This window comes from Oncorhynchus masou, chromosome 11, assembly GCF_036934945.1.
Source record: "Oncorhynchus masou masou isolate Uvic2021 chromosome 11, UVic_Omas_1.1, whole genome shotgun sequence".
In the NCBI taxonomy this organism is placed as follows: Eukaryota; Metazoa; Chordata; class Actinopteri; order Salmoniformes; family Salmonidae; genus Oncorhynchus; species Oncorhynchus masou.
In genome coordinates this window covers 35,497,265-35,518,281 of record NC_088222.1, presented here as the reverse complement: position 1 = coordinate 35,518,281, position 21,017 = coordinate 35,497,265, and the positions used below count along the sequence as shown (strand labels likewise).

Sequence of the window (21,017 nt, the reverse complement as noted above, 5' to 3'; positions counted from 1 at the left end):
CTAGTGTATAGTTTTTTGGTCATGTTGTTGTCATTGTGATAGGCGCACGTTTTACCGGTACAGCATACCCTCACTATTTATATTGCCTGGATGCCGTACCACCAAACTCCCCCCTGATAATATCTTCCTTGTGGCTATTGCCCTCTGCTGTCACAAGCAAACAATGCAAGTTTCCCACAATGCTGCTGCAGCATCAGTCCGGAAGTGAGACGTATTGACAATATGGCCACTGGTTTCAGAAGGGGGAAATGTTGGATATAACAGTCCAGTCGGTTGCAAATACACCCATTTCAGTTGTCTAGAGTCGATGCATGTGAATGAAGGGACTCGGGAATCCACGGGATGTTGTCATTGAGCTGAGGATACATTCAGAGCGTGAAAATCGTCATGTCGTTTTTCAGGAGGAAAGGTAAGGAAGTATGCTAGCCTAGCCAGCTAGCGCAAGCCGAAGGGTGCAAAGAAGAGGCTTGCGGGAGAGGTTGAGAAATGCTCGATGGCTAATGACTGAGATGAGAATGCGCTTGACAGGTCTGTGTCAAGTCAAGGCCTTCGACAAATATCCGTTGGAGAAAGATGGATTATTTAGCAAATACATTTCTCTTTCAAATCTGAAGAAATACAACATGCAGCCAGATGATCTAAAATCTATGTTAGCAAACTAATCCAGTTTTCCTTCTCAATAGCGTTTGCCACTTAAATCGCTAGCTGATGTTCAGACCTAACTAGCATCCATGATCGATCTCAATTCATTCTTGGACAATGCTCGTTAGATTGGGTATTAACTATCCACACCGTCGCCTTTTACTTGGTGATGTGTTAGCTAATAATGCCACATACATTTCTTTAGTTTGTCTGTCTTCCATGCCATTCTGCTATGCCCCATGGATAGGCCATTATTGGATTAAAGGAGCCTAACTTTACTCCTTAGTCCAAGGACCTCTCATGTTCTGGTTAAAGCAATAGTGTGCAACTGCAGCCCGCAATTCAGGGCATTCATGCATGTGGCTGCCCCTCGAACATCCCATTGGTTCCTGAATGAACCTTCCCCTCTCCTCCCATCGCCTCCACTCCTCCCTTTGCAAGCACACAGTGTCGCCCCGCCTCCTGTCTACCGTTTTCCCCCGCCGGCGGCAAGCACAGCAGGTGGGTAGCTGGGGCAATACCTTGTGTTGGCTAGCTAACTAGCACACTGTGTCGCCCCCTTCTGCTGTGTATCGGACTAGCGCACAGTGTTTTTCGCACCTGCCTACCGAACACCTGCCTTTTCCATCGTTAACAGCACTGCGAGAAAACAGTGCCCGACAGGCGGGGCATGGACACTGTCTACAGGTATACGACTAGCTAGCAACCGTTGTCGCTCCTGCCCCTTCTTCTGTGGTGCTTATTGGCGGCTGGCATCTAATGTTAACGCCACATACAGACGCTTCCCGCCTGTCCTAGTTTAAAATCAAATCAAAGTTTACTTGTCACGTGCGCCGAATACAACAGGTGTAGGTAGACCTTACAGTGAAATGCTTACTTACAGTCTCTAACCAATAGTGCAAAAGGGTATGAGGTAAAGAAATAAAACAACAGTAAAAATACAGGCTATATGTAGGGAGGCTCCATACAGACACTGGTTAGTCAGGCTGATTTGAGGTAGTATGTTCATGTAGATATGGTTAAAGGGACTGCATATATGATGAACAGAGAGTAGCAGCAGAGTAAAAAGAGGGGTTGGGGGGGCACACAGTGCAAATAGTCTGGGTTTCATTTGATTACCTTTTCAGGAGTCTTATGGCTTGGGGGTAAAAACTTTTGAGAAGCCATTTTGTCCAAGACTTGGCACTCCGGTACCGCTTGCCATGTGGTAGTAGAGAGAACAGTCTATGACTGGGGTGGCTGGGGTCTTTGACAATTTTTAGGGCCTTCCTCTGACACCGCCTGGTGTAGAGGTCCTGGATGGCAGGCAGCTTAGCCTCAGTGATGTACTGGGCCGTACGCACTACCCTCTGTAGTGCCAATAGAAGAAAAACGAGGGGGTGCCTGCACATGCAGGAATGCCCACATGCAGGAATGCTCACATGCAGGAATGCCCACATGCAGGAACACCTGGTTTTAAATGGCACATTGGCTCTGGAAGCCAAAACAGCCAAATACTCCACCTAAACGTGAATCGATTCTCAATTGCAGTATGGTTCTAGAAAGACTGATTTATCTTTAAATTGTTTTATTTTATTTAACCAGGTAGGCTAGTTGAGAACAAGTTCTCATTTACAACTGTGACCTGGCCAAGATAAAGCAAACCAGTGCGACACAAAAAACAACACAGTTGCACATGGAATAAACAAACATACAGTCAATCTACTTCCACATCACATCAAAATAATTTCACAAATACAAAATACACACTTACTGTACACTGTTTTAACACTGGATTTAACACAGTGGCAGCCGACAGTATTTTTCAGTGACATCACTTTGTGGCGTCAGTCTTCCGTACACACAGGTGTTCGGAGACTCAGATACCTAATGAGCACTGGTCGTTCACTCATGTTTTTTTGTATTTTACTTTTTGTCCCCAGTTTTCGATCTTGTCTCATTGCTGCAAGGGGCTCGGAAGAGTCAATTTAATGACTGGCGAACGGGGTCAGCCTGCAGTCACTTGGCCCGCCACATGGAGTCGCTAGAGTGCGATGAGCCAAGTAATGAACACGGGTCTGTAGTAATGAACCCGGGTCTGTAGTAACGCCTCTAGTACTGCGATGCAGTGCCTTAGACCGCTGTGCCACTCGGGATGCCATCCACTCTGTCTTTTGTCTGTGTTCCGTAAACAAGTGCTGTAACATGGAAATATGGCCATGTGGGAACCCTAACCCTATAAAGGTGTGTATCAATTTAAAATGATTTCTCACCAACATGAAAGATGAGGTCCTTGTACTTCCAAAACTGTACTGCAAGCAATGCGTGTTAATGTTCAGACCGAGCGCCGCGGCTCTTAACACAACTCCCCCCTACAGAAGACGCCTTCATCCAATGACTCTTGAATCATGATCAAGGGCTATGCCGTGCAAAGCAGGAACCGAACTCATGACCTAATGATGCACCTTACTGCAACTTACCTTTCAAGTGCTTGATAGATGTACTATGCAGAAATCGCTCCTCCATTTCCTGGTTGCTAAAATTCAAATAGTTTGTCTAATTTCAGTTTATGTGACAAAACAAGCAACTATAGGGTAGAGAATCATTGTACCAACAGAACCCATAGAAATAGCACACACAGACCGCTTCTTAAACGTGCTACCACTTCTTAGACTTGCTTTCTATGCGCGACAGATCTATAATTTACATTTCAATGTGAATTTGGTCAGGTCGCCCAAAAAGTTACATATTGCAGCTTTAAAGGATTGACTTAAGCTAATTGTGTTAAATGTCTCTTGGCTACTCAGTATTTACCTTGGGATTGTGGTCCAAAGAGATTCAAGCAAATATTATTACATGAAAATTACTAGGCCAAACTATAAACCTTGATTCCTGGGCTAGTAACACACACACACTTGTCTTGATAGCTACTGTAAAGTATTAGGCCTACAGTGCCGCAAACCATGGATAATATGAACTTATGATGATAACAATCATATGTAGACACCGATTTCTATACCAAATGAAATGATAAATGCTCACCATAGGATGCCTCTGTAATGAAAAATAGGTGTCCATCCTTCCCCCTGAGGCCTGCAATACACAGACCAGCCCCTATCTGCTGACCCACTCCACTGACAACTGAAAGAGCCTCAGAAAGACTCCTTGTGTCATTGCACAGAAGGTTCAGTTTCACCACACTATTGTAACCAGGTGATTTCTGTTACTTCATGTAACAGGAGGACTGAAATGTGGAGAAAAACAGGACATTGTTTCCGGACTGTTCACTATGGTGATGAGAGTATTTTGCAGTACCAACATGACAACGAAGTGGGGAAAATGCCTCTGCTGTGACACTCGAGCTGATAGACCAAGACCACTGCAGTCAATAAACACGCCTTGTAAAATGGCAGCCAAGCTTCAATGTGAAGAATAACTCGTGGGTGGCTCCTAAAAGGAATAAAACAGCTAGTTTCTCTCTCCGTATGTTATCCGTGTGTGACAGTGAGGATCTGTGCATGAGTGTTTGCTGAACAGACAGGGTTATCACTGTCACAGGCATATCTGTTTCCCGACCAGGCCTACACCGTTATGTAACTGGATAGTTTTGTGAGTGCTTTTTCAGTGACACCGCATCATCCCTATTGCTTTACCCTACAATGACTCCAGGCCCAATATTCCAGTCACTGATCTCCCCCTGTATTGCGAATCAAATGTTAGAGACTGCTCTAATTACAGTGCTATGTAATTCTTTTTTGACCCACAGCCAAAGGAAAGGAACCTGAGCGACCAGTTGATGCTAAAGTCAATAGAGGTGGGTACCACACTACTAACCCTCTGAAATTATGAATTGCAGTGATGTGCTGCTGCCACCTGATGTTTCATTTTTGAGAAGCCCTGAAAATAGAGGAAGGCCCTTGTTGGATGTTCTTTGAAAGCAGTCCAGTGCCTCTTTAGTTGCAGTGCTGTGTTCCCTCACACCTTTTTGAAGGTACTGGTATTTCCCTCTGAGCTTTCCCTTTTTAATCATTCTTCCTAATTATATTTGTAGTTATTTCTGTAAATATTCTGAGAGAGAATTGATTGAGGTAGGTAATAAGACACATCACTGAGTATAGAAAACATTAAGAACACCTGCTCTTTCCATGATATGGGGCGGCAGGGTAGCGTGTTGGACAAGCAACCGCAAGGTTGCAAGGTCAAACCCCCGACCTGACAACGTACAAATCTGTCGTTCTGCCCCTGAACAGGCAGTTAACCCACTGTTCCTAGGCCGTCATTGAAAATAAGAATTTGTTCTTAACTGACTTGCCGAGTTAAATAAAGGTCAAATAAAATATAGACTGATAATGTTAATCTAGGTGAAAGCTTTGATCCCTTATTAATGTTAGATGAAGGGGAGTAGATGGCTTAAAAATCCTTCTTTGCCATGATACACACAGTTTCCTGTCTACCACCCAAAGGACATCCAGCCAACTTGACCCAACTGTGGGAAGCATTGAAACCTGCATCACTGTGGAACGCTTTTGACACCTTGTAGAGTCCATGCCCAGACGAATATAGGCTGTTCTGGGGGCAAAGGAGTGGGTGCAACTCAATATTAGGAAGGTGTTACTAATGTTTGGTGAACTCAGTGTATACCAGGCAGTAATTGTAGCTGAAGTTGAGACTTTGGTTTAAGAGTTGATAGAGAGATAGCCGTGAAGTATTTTCCCTTTTCAGACAGGCTCACAGTGACCTTTTTTAATAAGTTAAAACTCAATAAGTCTCTCGCACCACAGTGTTTCATAAAAGGTCACAGCACCTTCTGAGCTCTAACTGGAGACATTCATGTACTGGATCACTACAGACTTCAGTTAAATAAGTCGTTTTTCAGGACCATAACAGGTTGATGTTGTGGGTTTCTGCCATCTAGAAAGTTAAGCCTACATTGACTGTATTGATCAAAGGAATTAAGATGTCTATTTATTTTCAACCATCCTCCTTTCCTCCTCCCCTATAGTCCCAACGAGCCCCCAGTCCCCCTCCCTGAGCCTCCGGAACCATCATGCCATCCTGGAGGCGGCGGGGCCCAGCCATGTGGCTATCAATGCCATCTCTGCCAACATGGACTCCTTCGCCCGCGGACGCACAGCAATCCTCAAGAAACAGCCCATCCACATGGAGGCTGCACACTTTGGGGATCTAGGTATGTACCTCCAGTCCTCCACTGATTTGTCTTAGCTTTCATGGCGTGTATTAACAAGTGTTTCAGAGTAGCAGTTCTGATCTGGGATTAGGTCATTATGATTGAAAAGGTAAAACTGATCCTAGATCGGTGATTTAGATTGATTTGAATGGATGAGCTCTTTCGCTTTAAATCCTGTCCTTTTGACTGGATGGTGTGTGCTCATGTATGAGTGAGTTGATACAAAATGATAATGGTGGCTCGTGGACATGGTGCTGCTGTGTTTAACTGCCAACCGACCAGGCTAATCCTGCAACGCACTCGCTCCAGCTTCATGCATGGGTTAGCATTTTGACCAACCAGCACGCTACCAGCAACGTTTTTTAGTATGATGCATAAGTATGGCCCAGAGGTTTTCCTGAGTGAACACATGGTCTGGTAAAACTCCTGATCCTACTTATAATGTATGTGTCGTACTGAGAAGCTTGCTGTGCCCTAAGTACGATAAATCGTCTTCCCTCTGAAGATGTAGGCTATTTAAATCAAGCAGTTCATTAGTTGGTGGATATCAGGAACTTGTTTTATAGTGCTACAGCAGCCAGCTACACCAGTATTGTTTATGACATGGTGAGTAACAACACCTGCTGGGACAGGTCCTTTAGTTACCGTTGAGTCAGAGGGAGGGGGAGGTTGAACCAGTGGTTTATCTTTGAGGCCTGGCCTGAGAATGCAGTAGAGTAGGGTGACAACACTACAGTGCATTCTGAAAGTATTCAGACCCCTTGACTTTTTCCACATTTTGTTACGTTACAGCCCTATTCTAAAATGGATGAAATACAAAAATGAACCTACACACATTACTCCAGAATTGGTTTTGTTTTTAGAAAATGTATTAAAAATAAAAACAGTGTTCAGACCCTTTGCTATGAGACTTGAAATTGAGCTCCGGTGGATCCTGTTTCCATTGATCCTCCTTGAGATGTTTCTACAACTTGATTGGAGTCCACCTGTGGTAAATTCAATTGATTGGACATGATTTGGAAAGGCACACACCTGTCTATATAAGGTCCCACAGTTGTCAGAACAAAAACCAAGCCATGAGGATGAAGGAATTGTCCGTGGAGCTCAGAGACAGGATTGTGTCGAGCCACAGATCTGGGGGACGGAGCGAGAGGAGAGGGGGGACGGAGCGAGAGAGGGGGAGGGGGGACAGAGCGAGAGGGGGGGAGGGGGGACGGAGCGAGAGGAGGGAGGGGGGGAGCGAGAGAGGGGGACGACGGAGCGAGAGAGGGGGGGGGACGGAGCGAGAGGGGGAGGGGGAGCGAGAGGGGGAGAGGGGGGGGGGACGGAGCGAGAGGGGGGAGGAGGGGGGACGGAGCGAGAGGGGGGGGAGGGGGGGCAACGGAGCGAGAGGGGGGGAGGGGGGTGCACGGAGCGAGCGAGAGCTAAGCCTCCGGCTCAGTCACCCGTGGCAGCCTGCCAACTCTGAAAGATACCAGGAACACACAACACTTATCACAAAACACCTCAGTCAGCTCACTGTTTAGTGCTCCAACTTTAGTCCATTATGTAATTGGAGGCCCCCAGCCAGGCTTCAGTCAGTCATTCATATGGCCTCTCTGGTCATGTGACCCAGGAAATGTGCTGTAGTTGAATAGGTTTTTAAAATATTTTTTTTGTAAGTATTCCCTTTTGTTATTGATTGTGTATGGTTTTATTCAGAATGCTGTGGTTGTTTAGGCAGGGTTACTGTTAAAGACTTTGTGAGAACTGCTGCTGTAAAAAGGTCTTTATAATGACATTTGATTAATTGGTTGATTGTGTGTTTCAGGGCGCTCTAGTGTGAACTACCTGGCCTCTGAGACGCGTTCACGCTTGTCTAAGACGGTGGATCAGATTCTGAGGGACAACGTGGCCATGCCCTACTACATCCAGTTCCAGGAGGCCCGCGGGGCTGACCACCTGGTCTGCTTCTGGCTGGAGGCAGAGAGCTTTCGCTCCACCAGCTGGTCTCGGGTCCGGGCCCACAGCCTCAACTCAGTCAAACACAGCTCCCTGGCCGAGCCCGCCTCTCCCCCCATCTCCCCCGACCCCTCATCCTACTCAGACATGGACCTACACTCCATCCCCAGGCCTTCCTCCTCACGCCCCCTTACCCCCAGCCCCCAGGACGCTAACAGTAACAGTAGTGAAGGCCCCACGGCGCAGCTCGTCCACAGGGACTCCTTCAGCTCTGTGGTGGACCAGAGGCCTGGCACTCCCAGCAGAGCAGACACCCCCACCAGACAGCCCTCTTACGGGACAGGGACGTCATTCAAGCTGCAGTCCACCAACGCCCTCAAGGAGCTTTCAGACAAGCTCATGAAGAGTATGTTTGACTGGTTGTAATTGTAAAGAATCTGTTCATAATTTACTTGCATAGATAAAGGTTAAGTAAGTAGCCTGGAGTCTCTTCGAGCCGACTGGTGGTGCATGTTTCAGAGACTCTATGGCTGTACTTAAACTCCTTTTGTATGTTGGGCTTGTCTTTGTCATTTATTTATAGGCCTGTATAACTCACTGACAAGAGAAGGCAAGTATATTCACTATATTTGTTCTTAGTTCCACCGTGTGAAACAACTGACTGTCAGAATGATGACGTTAATTTGTTTTATTTGCACATTGGAGGTAACAATATCTGAGTTGTACACAGTTTATGACGCGTGTGGCTGGCTGTTAAACATCTTCTCCTCCTGTGTATTGTAGGTATAGAGAGAGATGCAGTGAGCATCTTCACCAAGTACATCTCTCCAGACGCTGCTAGGCCCATCCCCATCACAGAACAGCTCAGAAACGACATAGTTGGTAAGAAATGAGGCCTGATTGCCACCTATTTGCCATTAGTATGAGACTTTGACTCTTAAGACATTGCAGTCACTGTATGAGTACTGTATGAGTACTGTATCAGAACTTTGAGTACTGTATGCATTCCTAAGAATGTTAGACCTAGTAAGAATGTTGCAGCCAACGTTAAAGATCAAATCAGCTGTAATCATCTCAATATATTTAACTTGGTTTCGGGATAACTATTTTGTGGATGATTGATAATCGGTTGTGTGATTGTGACTTTTTTTTGTCATTTTTTGACAGCTAAAATCTGTGGGGAGGATGGACTGGTGGACCCAAACTGTTTTGTCATTGCACAGTCTGTCGTCTTCTCCATCATGGAACAACAGTACGTTTTTCCAATCTTCCTGTTTTCGTATCCGTTGAAAGATTTATTTATCCAATTAGTTGATGTAAAGTGCCAGTGTTTTTCTTTAGTTTTCATGATTTTTCTCCTAGGATGAAAGTTTTACCGCTGTTCTGTAATACACTAATCCACTCCTAGATCATAAATGTAAATGTGACCAGATACAGTTAAGTTCGGAAGTTTACATACACTTAGGTTGGAGTAATTAAAACTACTTTTTCAACCACTCCACAAATTTCTTGTTAACAAACTATAGTTTTGGCAAGTCTGTGAGGACATCTACTTTGTGCATGACACAAGTCATTTTTCCAACAATTGTTTACAAACTGATTATTTCACTTATAATTCACTGTATCACAATTCCACTGGGTCAAACGTTTACATACACCAAGTTGACTGTGCCTTTAAGCAGCTTGGAAAATTCCAGAAAATGATGTCATGGCTTTAGAAGCTTCCGATTGACTCAAGTTATGTATATTAGCCTATTGGAGGGGATGTATTTCAAGGCCAACCTTCAAACTCTGTGCATCTTTGCTTGACATCATGTGAAAATCAAAAGAAATCTGCCAAGACCTAGGAAAAAAATGATAAACCTCCCCAAGTCTGGTTCATCCTTGGGAGCAATTTCCAAATGCCTGAAGGTACCACGTTCATCTGTACAAACAATAGTATGCAAGTATAAACACCATGGGTCCACTCAGCCGTCATACTGATCATGAAAGAGACTTGTTCTGTCTCTTAGAGATGAACATACTTGGGTGTGAAAAGTGAAAATCAATCCCAGAACAGCAGCAAGAGACCTTGTGAAGATGCTGGAGGAAACAGACACAAAATTATCTATATCCATAGTAAAACAAGTCCTATATCAACATCATGATCTGATGAAACAAAAATAGAACTGTTTGGCCATAATGACCATCGTTATGTTTGGAGTAAAAAGGAGGCTTGCAAGCCGAAGAACACCATCCCAACTGTGAAGCACAGGGGTGGCAGCATCATGTTGTGAGGGTGCTTTGCTGCAGGAGGGACTGGTGCACTTCACAAAATAGATGGCATCATGAGGTAGGGAAATTATGGGGATTCATTGAAGCAGCATCTCAAGACATCAGTTAAAGCTTGGTTGCAAATGGGTCTTCCAAATGGACAATGACACCAAGCATACTTCCAAAGTTGTGGCAAAATGGCTTAAGGACAACAAAGTCAAGGTATTGGAGTGGCCATCACAAATCCCTGAACTCAATCCTCTTGAACATTTGTGGGCAGAACTGAAAAAGCTTGTGCGAGCAAGGAGGCCTACAAACCTGACTCAGTTACACCAGCTCTGTCAGGAGGAATGGTCCAAAATTCACGCGACTTATTGTGGGAAGCTTGTGGAAGGCTACCCAAAACGTTTGACCCAAGTTAAACAATTTAAAGGCAGTGCTACCAAATACTAATTTAGTGTATGTAACCTTCTGACCCACTGGGAATGTGATGAAAGAAATACAAGCTGAAATAAATAATTCTCTCTACTATTATTCTGACATTTCACATTCTTAAAATAAAGTGGTGATCCTAACTGACCTAAGACAGGGAATGTTTACTAGGATTAAATGGCAGGAATTGTGAAATTAAATGTATTTGGCTAAGGTGTATGTAAACTTCTGACTTCAACTGTATAATCTATATTTCCCAGGCACTTTAGTGAATTCTTGCGCAGCCATCATTTCTGTAAGTACCAGATCGAAGTGTTGACAAGTGGCTCTGTGTTCCTGGCAGACATCTTATTCTGTGAGTCGGCCCTCTTCTACTTCTCTGAGGTAAGAGCAACACAACTGATGTTACTGTTGCTCGCTATTAAATATACACAGCCACAGTTTATTAAGTTCATTCATAGGTGTTTTACTCATCAGTGGTACTGGTGGTGGTTGTTTCTCTTCTGTTATTCTCTTTTCTATTCCACATTAGTGTCATATGGTAGGTGTTAATAGAAGTGTCGTTGGTAATAAAGCTAGTATGTTGTGTGTCTCCCCAGTACATGGAAAAGGAGGACGCTGTGAATGTGCTGCAGTTCTGGCTGGCAGCAGATAACTTCCAGGACCAGCTGGCTGCTAAGGCTGGCCAGTACGACGGCCTGGAGGCTCAGAACGACGCCATGATCCTTTACGACAAGTAACTGCTCACACACATCTCAACAAATAGGGATCTAGCATTTGTCTGCCGATCGTTCAGCTGTGTTTGAGAGACCACCCGCTGTAGACGTCTGACTGACGACATTTTCACACTGTTCTACATGTAAAATCGATGCATGCTTGGTTTGCAAATTGCGGCGGGCGCTCTGTTCAGCGGTTTTAAATACTCTAGGCCAGTAAACGTATTGGTGTGCCTAAGACATCTATTTACACTATTTGACTTCACTACCTTTTCCTTCACGCTACCTATGCCTTCACACTATCTTAGAAAAGGTACAGTTTGGAGATTATATGGCAATTTTTAGACCAAAGGTGAGATCACAACCGTTCACAAGACTGAATCCAAACATTACACTGTTGTACTGTTTTACATTTATTGTACTTTTTGTCACATTTGTTTGATAATATGATCTGAAAATACTCTGGAAACATTCAGTATCATATCACAATATTCTAGAAAAATGTGGGGTCGTTGCAACATAAGACATACAAATTACAAGGGTTTGAGTGAGAGGACTAACTGGTGTCTTCAAGCACAGTTCCTAAGTAATTTCAATGCACTTTTATTACTCAAAGAATAGTCTTCAACTATAAGGTGATTTAGAAATATATATATTTTTTAGCTCTCCTTGCTGTGCCGGTGAGGAACTAGCGCAGGCACACTTGTCACTGTTTTGTTTGTAACAGCCCTGCATCCACGCCATCACACAATTACTGTTGTTTACGCAATCCAAAAATGGTCCATTTATAAATCGTAACCTGGGTCAGATGGGCATCATTTGAAAGCCTGTTCTATTGCTAGCATGACTAGCTAAGTTCTAAAATAACAAACTTCATGTCACGCGAGGTGCTCAAGTTCAGAATGACTGTCAGTCAAAACCCATACAGTGCTTTGAAGCACAGAGCCTAAGTTCTGACGTATTGTATAGCAAAACTTTGACAGCCCTGCGTTCCAATTTAAGCATTTATCACTGCCCAAGTCTTCAATTTTCAACCGTATATTGGTATGAGTGTAAAGGGCTACCACCTCCACATTACTCAGCCTGGCTTGTTTATTTGAGCACCAGTTTAATAATGATCTCATCTGTTCCCTCCCCAGGTATTTCTCACTCCAAGCCACTAACCCGCTGGGTTTCGATGACTCTGTGCGGATGGAGATAGAGTCTAATATCTGCCGGGAGGGAGGGCCTCTACCTGACTGCTTCACCACTCCTCTCAGACAGGCCTGGACCACCATGGAAAAGGTGAGGGTCGTAGGTCACCCAGTTACCTGGGCCAAATACATATGACAACATATAGGAAACACAGCGGTCACTGCGAACTCACCACTGTAAAATCACCTGGAATTCAGCCAGACAAACAAAACAGAAATTAGACATCAAAATGATTTACTTTTGGGAACTCCTTTAGATTGAGACCATGAGGCTTAGATTATCAATGACAGGCCTTTGTGGTTATTGAAGGTAGTGGTACAGCCATAGATACAGTGCATTCGTAAAGTATTCAGACCCCTTCCCTTTTTCCACAGTTTGTTACAGCCTTTTTCTGAAAAATTATTAAATTATATTCTTTCCTCATCAATCTACACACAATACCCCATCATTTATATATATATTTTAATTTAAAAAACAGATACCTTGTTTACATAAGTATTCAGACCCTTTGCTATTAGACTCAATTTAACTCAGGGGTATCCTGTTTCCATTGGTCGTCCTTGATGTTTCTACTACTTGATTGGAGTCCAGCTGTGGTATATTTAGTTGATTGGACTTGGTTTGGAAAGGCACACACCTGTCTGTATAAGGTCCCACAGTTGACAGTGCATGTCAGAGCAAAAACCAAGCCATGAATTGTCCGTAGATTGTGTCGAGGTACAGGTCTGGGGAAGGGAACCAAAAATGTCTGCAGCATTGAAGGTCCCCAAGAACACAGGGACCTCCAATTTTAAATGAAAGTAGTTTGGAACCACCAACATGCTTCCTAGAGCTGGCCGCCTGGCCAACCTGAGCAATCGTGGAAGAATGGCCTTGGTCAGGGAGGTGACCAAGAGCCCGATGGTCACTCTGACAGAGCTCCAGAGTTCCTCTGTGGAGATCGGAGAACATTCCAGAAGGACAGCCATCTCTGCAGCACTCCACCAATTCGGCCTTTATGGTAGAGTAGCCAGACGGAAGCCACTTCTCAGTAAAAGGCACATGACAGCCATGAGAAACAAGAAGATTATCTGGTCGGATTCGTCCAAGATTGAACACTTTGGCCTGAATGACAAGCGTCACGTCTGGAAGAAATCTGGCACCATCCCTACGGTGAATCATATTGGTGGCAGCATCGTGCTGTGGGGATGTTTTACAGTGGCAGGGACTAGGAGATTAGTCAGGATAGAGTGAAAGATGAACAGAGCAAAGTACAGAGAGATCCTTGATGTAAACCTGCTCAGGACCTCAGACAGGGGCGAAGGTTCACCTTCCAACAGGAAAACGACCCTAAGCCCACAGCCAAGACAACGCAGGAGTGGCTTCGGGACAAGTCTCTGAATGGCCTTGAGTGGCCCAGCCAGAGCCCGGACTTGAACCCAATCAAACATCTCTGAAGAGACCTGAAAATAGCTGTGCAGCGACGCTCCCCATCCAACCTGAGAGGATCTGCAGAGAAGAATGGGAGAAACTCCCCAAATAAAAGTGTGCCAAGCTTGTAGCGTCATACCCAAGAAGACGGAAGGCTGTAATCGCTGACAAAGGTGTTTTAACAAAGTGCTGAGTAAAGTGTCTGAATACTTATGCAGATGTGATATTTCAGTTAGATTTTTTTTTTATATACATTGGCAAAGCCTGTCTTTATTGGATATTGTGTTGAATATTCAGCGGGAAAATAACAATTTAATCAATTTTAGAATAAGGCTGTAATGTAACCAAATGTCAAGTGGTCTGAATACTTTCCGAATGCACTGTGTGTCTCAGTGGTACGACTTTGTTGCCAAGGCTAGGGATGATGTTGAAACACTTTGTCAGGCTCTGGAGAAAACGGAAGACCTTTGTGACTAAAAGGCATTTTGAAGTTTAACAAAGCTAATGTCATATTTCTTCTCGCAGGTCTACATGCCAGGCTTCCTGTCGAGTAACCTTTACTACAAGTATCTGAGTGACCTTATCAACTCTGTCCGAGCGGATGAGTTTGTGCTGGCTAGCGCTCCCGGTCAAGGCGTGGCCTCTGACCTTGACCGCAGCACCAACACAACTGAGGGGTCTCAAGCCCAGGTAGATAACCCCACACCTGACCTGCTCACAACCTGTACTTTCACTTTAGCTCTGCTGGCATTTTCCTCTTTTCATTGTCTAAGTGCACGCAAATCAATTATGTTCAACAGCAGTAGCACTCATACCTTTTGTTCAATAGTCAGTGGGTATTAATTTGTTTACTTAACATAAATAGTTTGATTTTCCCTCTAGTTCTGCTCTAAATGTGCAAATCATTATATATATTTTCACTTACAGCAAGGTGCCAAAAAGGTGGCAGCAATAAAAATCTTGAAAAACTTTGACGAAGCAATAACAGTGGACATAGCCAGCCTGGACCCAGAGTCCCTGTACCAGCGCCCCTATGCTGGGTGAGTTTCTACATAGTCTACCCAGGCCTCCTTTCGTTTCTTATTCTCACCACTCTCAGTACAGTCACCTCAAATGGCTCTGTAAACCACATTACTATTTCAAATATTTGATTTGGATTTTCATGTTTCTCTACTGGACAAAATGAGTGAAAATTGTTTTTATAATCGTGCAAAATTTCCTCCATAGCTACCCTTCAACTGCCCTGATTTTACTACTGTAATTTCCCCAAGAGTTCTTTGATGCTTGCTAAGTAGGCCAGTGTGTAATGACCATTGATGTGACTAAACTGCTCCAAATACATATTTTCAAAGACTGCATTGCAGTCCTCTGTGACATGGCAGATTTGTAGGTCATCCCCATTACATTACAATCCGCTCTGATGGCATTCTAATGGCCCAACACAGGCTGATGTAGGTAGTGTCCTAGTTGCAGTAAGAGATTAGCTTGGTCTCAGATCTGTTTGTGCTGGGACCGAATGACTATGACTATTAGGAGTTGGCCATACAACACAAACTGATATTGGACCAGGCTAGTAACAGGGTGCTGTCTCCATTAACATCCTATATGTATGACTTCATTGGCTATGTCCCTTCATTGTTCAGAAGAATGACGTTTGGGAAAGTCAACGAGCTGGGCCAGTTTATCAGGGAAGCCGAACCAGAACCGGATGTGAAGAAATCCAAAGGTAACAGGCAAACACTAATGTAGCAATTATTTATAGGCTATAGAGTTCCTTCAGAAAGTGTTCAAACCCCTTGACTCATTCCACATTTTGATGTTACAGCCCGAATTCAAAATGTATAAAATGATTACCCTACCGTGAAGCATGGGGGTGGCAGCATCATGCTATGTAGATGCTTTTCAGTGGCAGGGACTGGGAGACTGGTAAGAATAGAGGGAACAATGAATGGAGCCAAATACAGGCAAATAGTTGATGAGATCCTGCTTCAGAGTGCAAAAGTCCTTAGACTGAGGCAAATATTTATGATCCAACAGAACAAGGACACCAAGCATACAACCAAAGCAACCCTGCAATGGCTTCAGAACAAGAATGTGAAAGACCTTGAGTGGCCCAGCCAAAGCCCAGGCTTGAATCCCATTGAAAATCTGTTGCTGTTCACTGCTGCGCCCTGTCTAACTTAACAGAGCTTGAGAACTGTTTGCAAGGAAGAATTGGAGAAAATCCCCAAATCCAGATGTGTAAAGCTGATAGACACCCCCAAGATGACTCAAAGCTGTAATCACCACCAAAGGTTCTTATTCAAAGTTTTGACTCAGAGGTGTGAATACTTGTGTAAATGAGATATTTTTTTTTTTTTTTTTTTTAAGTGTATCCACTTTGTCATATGGGGTCAGTGTAGATGGGTGAGAAAAAGAATCAATTTTGAATTCAGGCTGTAACCCAACAAAATATGGAATGTCAAGGGGTATGAATAGTTTCTGAAGGCACACATCTGTCAGCGACAGGTGTGGCTGAAATAGTAGAATCCAATCATTTTAAGGGGTATCACGGAAACTGTTGAGCGTGAAAAATCCAGCACCGTTACAGTTGTTGACACAAACTGGTGCGTCTGGCAGCTACCACCATTCAAAAGCAGAAATATTTTGTCTTGCCCATTCACCCTCTGAATGGCACACATACAAAATCCATGTCTCAATTGTCTCAGCTCTTTCTGACGTGAGGCACTCCCAAATAAAACCCAAGGTGCTTTTAGATCTTATAAAAGACTATACAGTAAAACATGAATCTATTATTTAGGATTTCTTAGAAGAGAACATTCTCTGAGAATAGAAGAAATGGATATAAGCCCTGGACTAAACTTGTACTGTATATATAAAACACTTTTTTTGTACTAGATTTCATGGCGCTAATCACAAACCAGCTTTTCCAGCCCTCGGTTTCCTCCAAATGCATACATCACATACTAAGATAATTATGTTCTGTGATATATTTTTCATGTACCTCATATGTCCAGTAGCTTACAGAGGAGCAGTAGATAAGAGGCTCATCCTTGTGACCATTGCCCTATTTTCCACTCTCTCCTCACAGGTTCCATGCTCTCTCTAGCCATGAAGAAACTTGTTCAAGGCAACTCTGATGAGGTATGTAAAACAACAAAACCAAGCTCCTCTTGTGTTGTATCTGTTTGAACTAACAAACACTAGGATTGATGAACACTTTGAATCGTAACATGTGTGTTTAGGCCCAGGAGGAGATGGCCTGGAAGATCGCTAAAATGATCGTCAATGATGTCGTACACCAGGCGCACCACGACAGTCCTGGCGAATCCACCAAGGTAAGTCAGTCTGCCTCAATCTACAACATGTTGGACTCTTGATAAGTGTACTGCACATTGGATAAGTACAAACTCTTGAGTGCATTGAAGACAATTTGCCCAATTTCTGTAAATGCCTTGTAATTGTCACGGATATCTGTATACTCTGGTTTCCTATTCCTGACAGTCCAAAGCCATTGCATTTATCTGCCACTATACAGTCAACTATAGAAAATAACTCCTCACCTGTGACACGTTTACTGTTGTATGATGATTGACAATGAAACATGGACAATCTCTCTCCCCAGTTATGAGCCTCCTGTGGGGAACCAAAGCATTGTCACTCCCCTCGTCCCTCACCCTATAGAGACAGACTGACAGACACACGTCCCCTAGTCCAGTGATGAACTGTACACTGGAATTACCTTAAGATGAAACGCATCAATAGAGATCAAAGAACAAATGCATTCCATGATCTCCTGCGTTAACTTGTACCTGTGTGTGTGTGTGAGTGAGTGGAAAAACTTGAAGTAGATCATCCATCCTTCCAACTGTTTGTAACACTATGAAGGCATCGCTGAACAAATGAAGAGGAAAAAGAAAAACAAAGCAGTGGCACAAAGAGCACCAGAGTACCAGACTTCCTTCCAGAACAAATTCCCTAGGGCAGGAGAGATGACAAGCTATGACACAAAATGGGGCTGAACGGGAGCTGTCAGAAAAGCAGCACGTCAGAAAGCATCGGCCCTGCCATGGTTACCTCTGTTACCATGCCATCCAAGAGGGAGCCTGCAGGGACCTGAAGCATCCTTCATAAAGCGATCACTAAGAAGATTTGGTTGTCCACTCCTCTCTTGATTCCTGCACATCGTCTCTCCTTACACCACCACCACCTCTTGCCCTTATGCCCATTCCTTATTTCTTGTTTTTAATGACATCTCTTTGAAAGGGGTCAGAGTGACACATAAAATTTTAAGATGGAATCCACCAGTCGGTGCTTTGTATAGTTTTATTTGCGGCTGATGCATAACTTGCTAATATTCCTGGGCCCTCCTGGAGTATTGTGGCGGTGGGGTGGGTTACTATGATGATAGGTTGAGTTGTCTTGCCCTCCTCGCTGTGCCCTAATGTACTGTAGAGGGCTGGTCAGACATGTTACGGTGAAACTGGAATATGGACCATATTGATTTTGCGGTCGAGCTAACCACATGCATTTCGAGCTCTAGCTCCTTGTCCATGTCATTACAGAGCAAAGACAAATGCATAAATACTCCTTGTTGTGTACTGAAGAAGTTCTACAGTTGCAAAGAAAGAACAACTCCGTGCTACTCAATATAATTTTATACATATTTAGATTTCTCTTTAACCCCAATATATTCATGTTAGTTTTTTTTATGGTGATTGTTGACCTTTTCTTTTTTTGTATGTACTGTCAAAAGCAATGTCTCAGCAAATCTCAATTACAAATGTTCAATTGAAAAGTCTACTCTTTGAATATAATGTTAATATTGCTATGATTTGAACCTCATTGAGATGTGTGGAAAAGGACTCTCTTGGTACTATGTACCACTAATATTGTTTTTCTGACATATGTGTACGTAATCTATAATATATTTAAATTGTGTTGGATTTCTATATATATATATATATATTAGTTTTTATTTTTATTTGGCAGAGTACTAGAAGGAACAGAAGTGCTACCACTGATGAAAAATGACACAATTCCTCTGCACGAAATGCAAATCTTGTTTGCCACCAAACATGGGGATTGATTTGGCTCCATTTCAGTTATCATTAGCTTGATGGCTGATCTTAGTTTGTGGCCAACATGTTCTTAATTGCACTTGGGTATTTAAACTCCAGCATTGCAAGATAATGATGCAACCTGTAATTCAGCAAATTAGTGCTTATCCCAGTGCAGTGTTTCAAGTGTGTGTGGTTGGCTTTTGAATAAGTTCATAGAGATGCTGCAGTTTTGTGCATCAAAATTGTTTTATCCCCATTTTGTTGTACAGTATGAAATACTTTATTGTAAATATTTTATGGCTATCCTATAATAAAACTTTTCTGCCTATTTGTCGCTAAAGTCGTTTTAAAACAGAAAAATGCGATTTCTCTTGTTGCAATGCCGTTTAACCAGTGGGGGGCAATGTGGACTATTGTAACGTCAATGAGCAAGATACATGTCTAACTGCGAATGATCAGCAATAATCAAGTATGTAAATATTCAGTGATTTTGATTTTGTTTAAATGAAGGGGAAAAAACATTTCCCAGTAAGTACTGTATTTCACTGTACATATTCTAATTGTTTTCCAAAGACAATTGCAGTAAAATATGGGCACGTTTGCTTATTTTGGTAAAATGTGTATGCGTAATGGTTTAATATCACTAATCTAAAATGTATATCCTCAGCAACATGAGGACACAAGGTAAGGTTTACTACATTGATGGGGATACGCCCACATGAGTATTCACAGCGCGCAGTGACGCGCGCGCCAATGTGGAGACTTTTGTTGTGAAGCGCACTGGTTACCACGCTTAACCAAAACCACGGCTTCTGCTGAGCAAAAAGCGCGGCGACTCAAATACCGGACCGATAAAGAGAACTGCAACACTAACCGTATGTTTAAAAAAAATATATATAAAAAAAAATCTCGTGCGTAAAATTCGATAAGAGTATTTGATAGTTCCAGGTGGCGAACATCCTACGGACTGACAGTTACGTATCTGTGTCTCGGGTGCGTGTTAAACATCTTTTGTGTTCTGCGGTGACTCACATTTCTATATTCAAGTATAGTAACGGATAGCCTATTTAAAGTAGACATTACTTCTTGTTGAGGTGGCAGTTTGTTTACCTAGACGTGCTCATGTTTGACTATTTTATGAAATCAGGAGCCGATGTTTAGGTCACTGGAATATCCCTTTAAATAATCATCTTTACGGATAACAAATTAACTCGTTATCTTGCTTCAGGAGGCTGTTGATGTAATATTTGTTGGGGGAGAGCTTCAGCTGATCTTTTCTGGGTGTGTGCTCCAAATGCATTCATTGCTGGATCGGAAGAAGAAAGAAGCCGGGGTTGGGATCGAGCTGTCTCCGAGCTACTCGTTGCCCCAAGCTGCGAGGATGTTCAGTTGTGTGGGCTGCTTTTGGGTCCTTCTGTCCTCTGCTCTGGTCGCTATCTGTAGTTTCAGTTTTATATCCCCTGCGTGGATTGTCAAGGACCATCTGAAAAACAAGGACTCGGTGAGCTTCGGCTTACTTTGGCACTGCTCGGAGTCACTGGACCATATGTACAGATGCTACACCTTCGGAGGACTCGGAAAATTTGCCGAGATCCCGTCCAGCTCGTGGCAGGTATAGAATTCACTGACCATACATGCATAGGCTTCTTGAATGGAGGTGTTGCATACAATGTTAAATGTTTTACATCCGAAATCCTCAGTGGTATACATGTTCATGATGTATGTGATGTGCACAATCAATGATACACATTTGCCTTACAAGGCCATTATTAATTGAGAGAGGACTTGCAGGAGCTGTCATGATTCTACTTCATCACTGTGTGGAGTTTTTTCAGGATTCGAATGTTGTGAGTGACATGGCAGCATGCACAATCAATAAGATTGAACTGAAGTCATTAAGTGTTGTTTTAAAGACGATCAAGTCAACTGGTGGTATTGAGTTAGTTATGTCGGGATGTCAACCGTTCCCACGTGACAAAGCTGAGGTTGTGATTTAAAGGGATGTTTAGGGATTTTGGCAATGAGGCCCCTTATCTACTTCCCCAGAGTCAGATACACTCGTGGATACCATTTTATGTCTGTGTGCGGTTTGAAGTAAGTTGCTAACTAGCGGTAGTGCAATGACTGCTAGTCTATGCTAGCAAATACCCATAGACTTCCAGTCATTGTGCTAATGCTAGTTAGTATTGGCTCGCAAAA

General features: G+C 43.3%; 2 protein-coding genes across 4 annotated transcripts in view; both read left to right on the top strand.

The window, feature by feature from the left end:
• The first annotated feature begins 205 nt into the window (after positions 1-205).
• Positions 206-19,146, top strand: akap10 (A kinase (PRKA) anchor protein 10). Of its 3 annotated transcripts, none has more exons than XM_064978346.1 (15): positions 206-409; positions 4,478-4,612; positions 5,624-5,809; positions 7,620-8,156; positions 8,534-8,632; positions 8,918-9,002; positions 10,696-10,819; positions 11,035-11,171; positions 12,291-12,435; positions 14,281-14,445; positions 14,683-14,795; positions 15,399-15,481; positions 16,847-16,899; positions 17,001-17,093; positions 17,381-19,146. In XM_064978346.1, the coding sequence occupies exons 3-15, from the start codon at positions 5,728-5,730 to the stop codon at positions 17,384-17,386; spliced, it is 1,722 nt and encodes a 573-aa protein (XP_064834418.1). In that variant the 5' UTR covers positions 206-409; positions 4,478-4,612; positions 5,624-5,727; the 3' UTR covers positions 17,387-19,146. The 3 variants fall into 3 exon arrangements, with proteins under 3 accessions (XP_064834418.1, XP_064834417.1, XP_064834416.1); XM_064978345.1 differs by lacking the exon at positions 4,478-4,612 and adding an exon at positions 4,388-4,435 and having other exon boundaries at positions 15,402-15,481; XM_064978344.1 differs by lacking the exon at positions 4,478-4,612 and adding an exon at positions 4,388-4,435.
• A 419-nt stretch (positions 19,147-19,565) lies between these two features.
• The window catches only part of LOC135548591 (LHFPL tetraspan subfamily member 7 protein), a 225,771-nt gene continuing 224,319 nt past the window's right edge, over positions 19,566-21,017 (top strand). Inside the window, exon 1 of the mRNA XM_064978343.1 lies at positions 19,566-20,430. Coding sequence (XP_064834415.1) covers positions 20,113-20,430 — 318 coding nt within the window. The 5' untranslated portion in view covers positions 19,566-20,112. The remainder of the gene's footprint in view (positions 20,431-21,017) is intronic.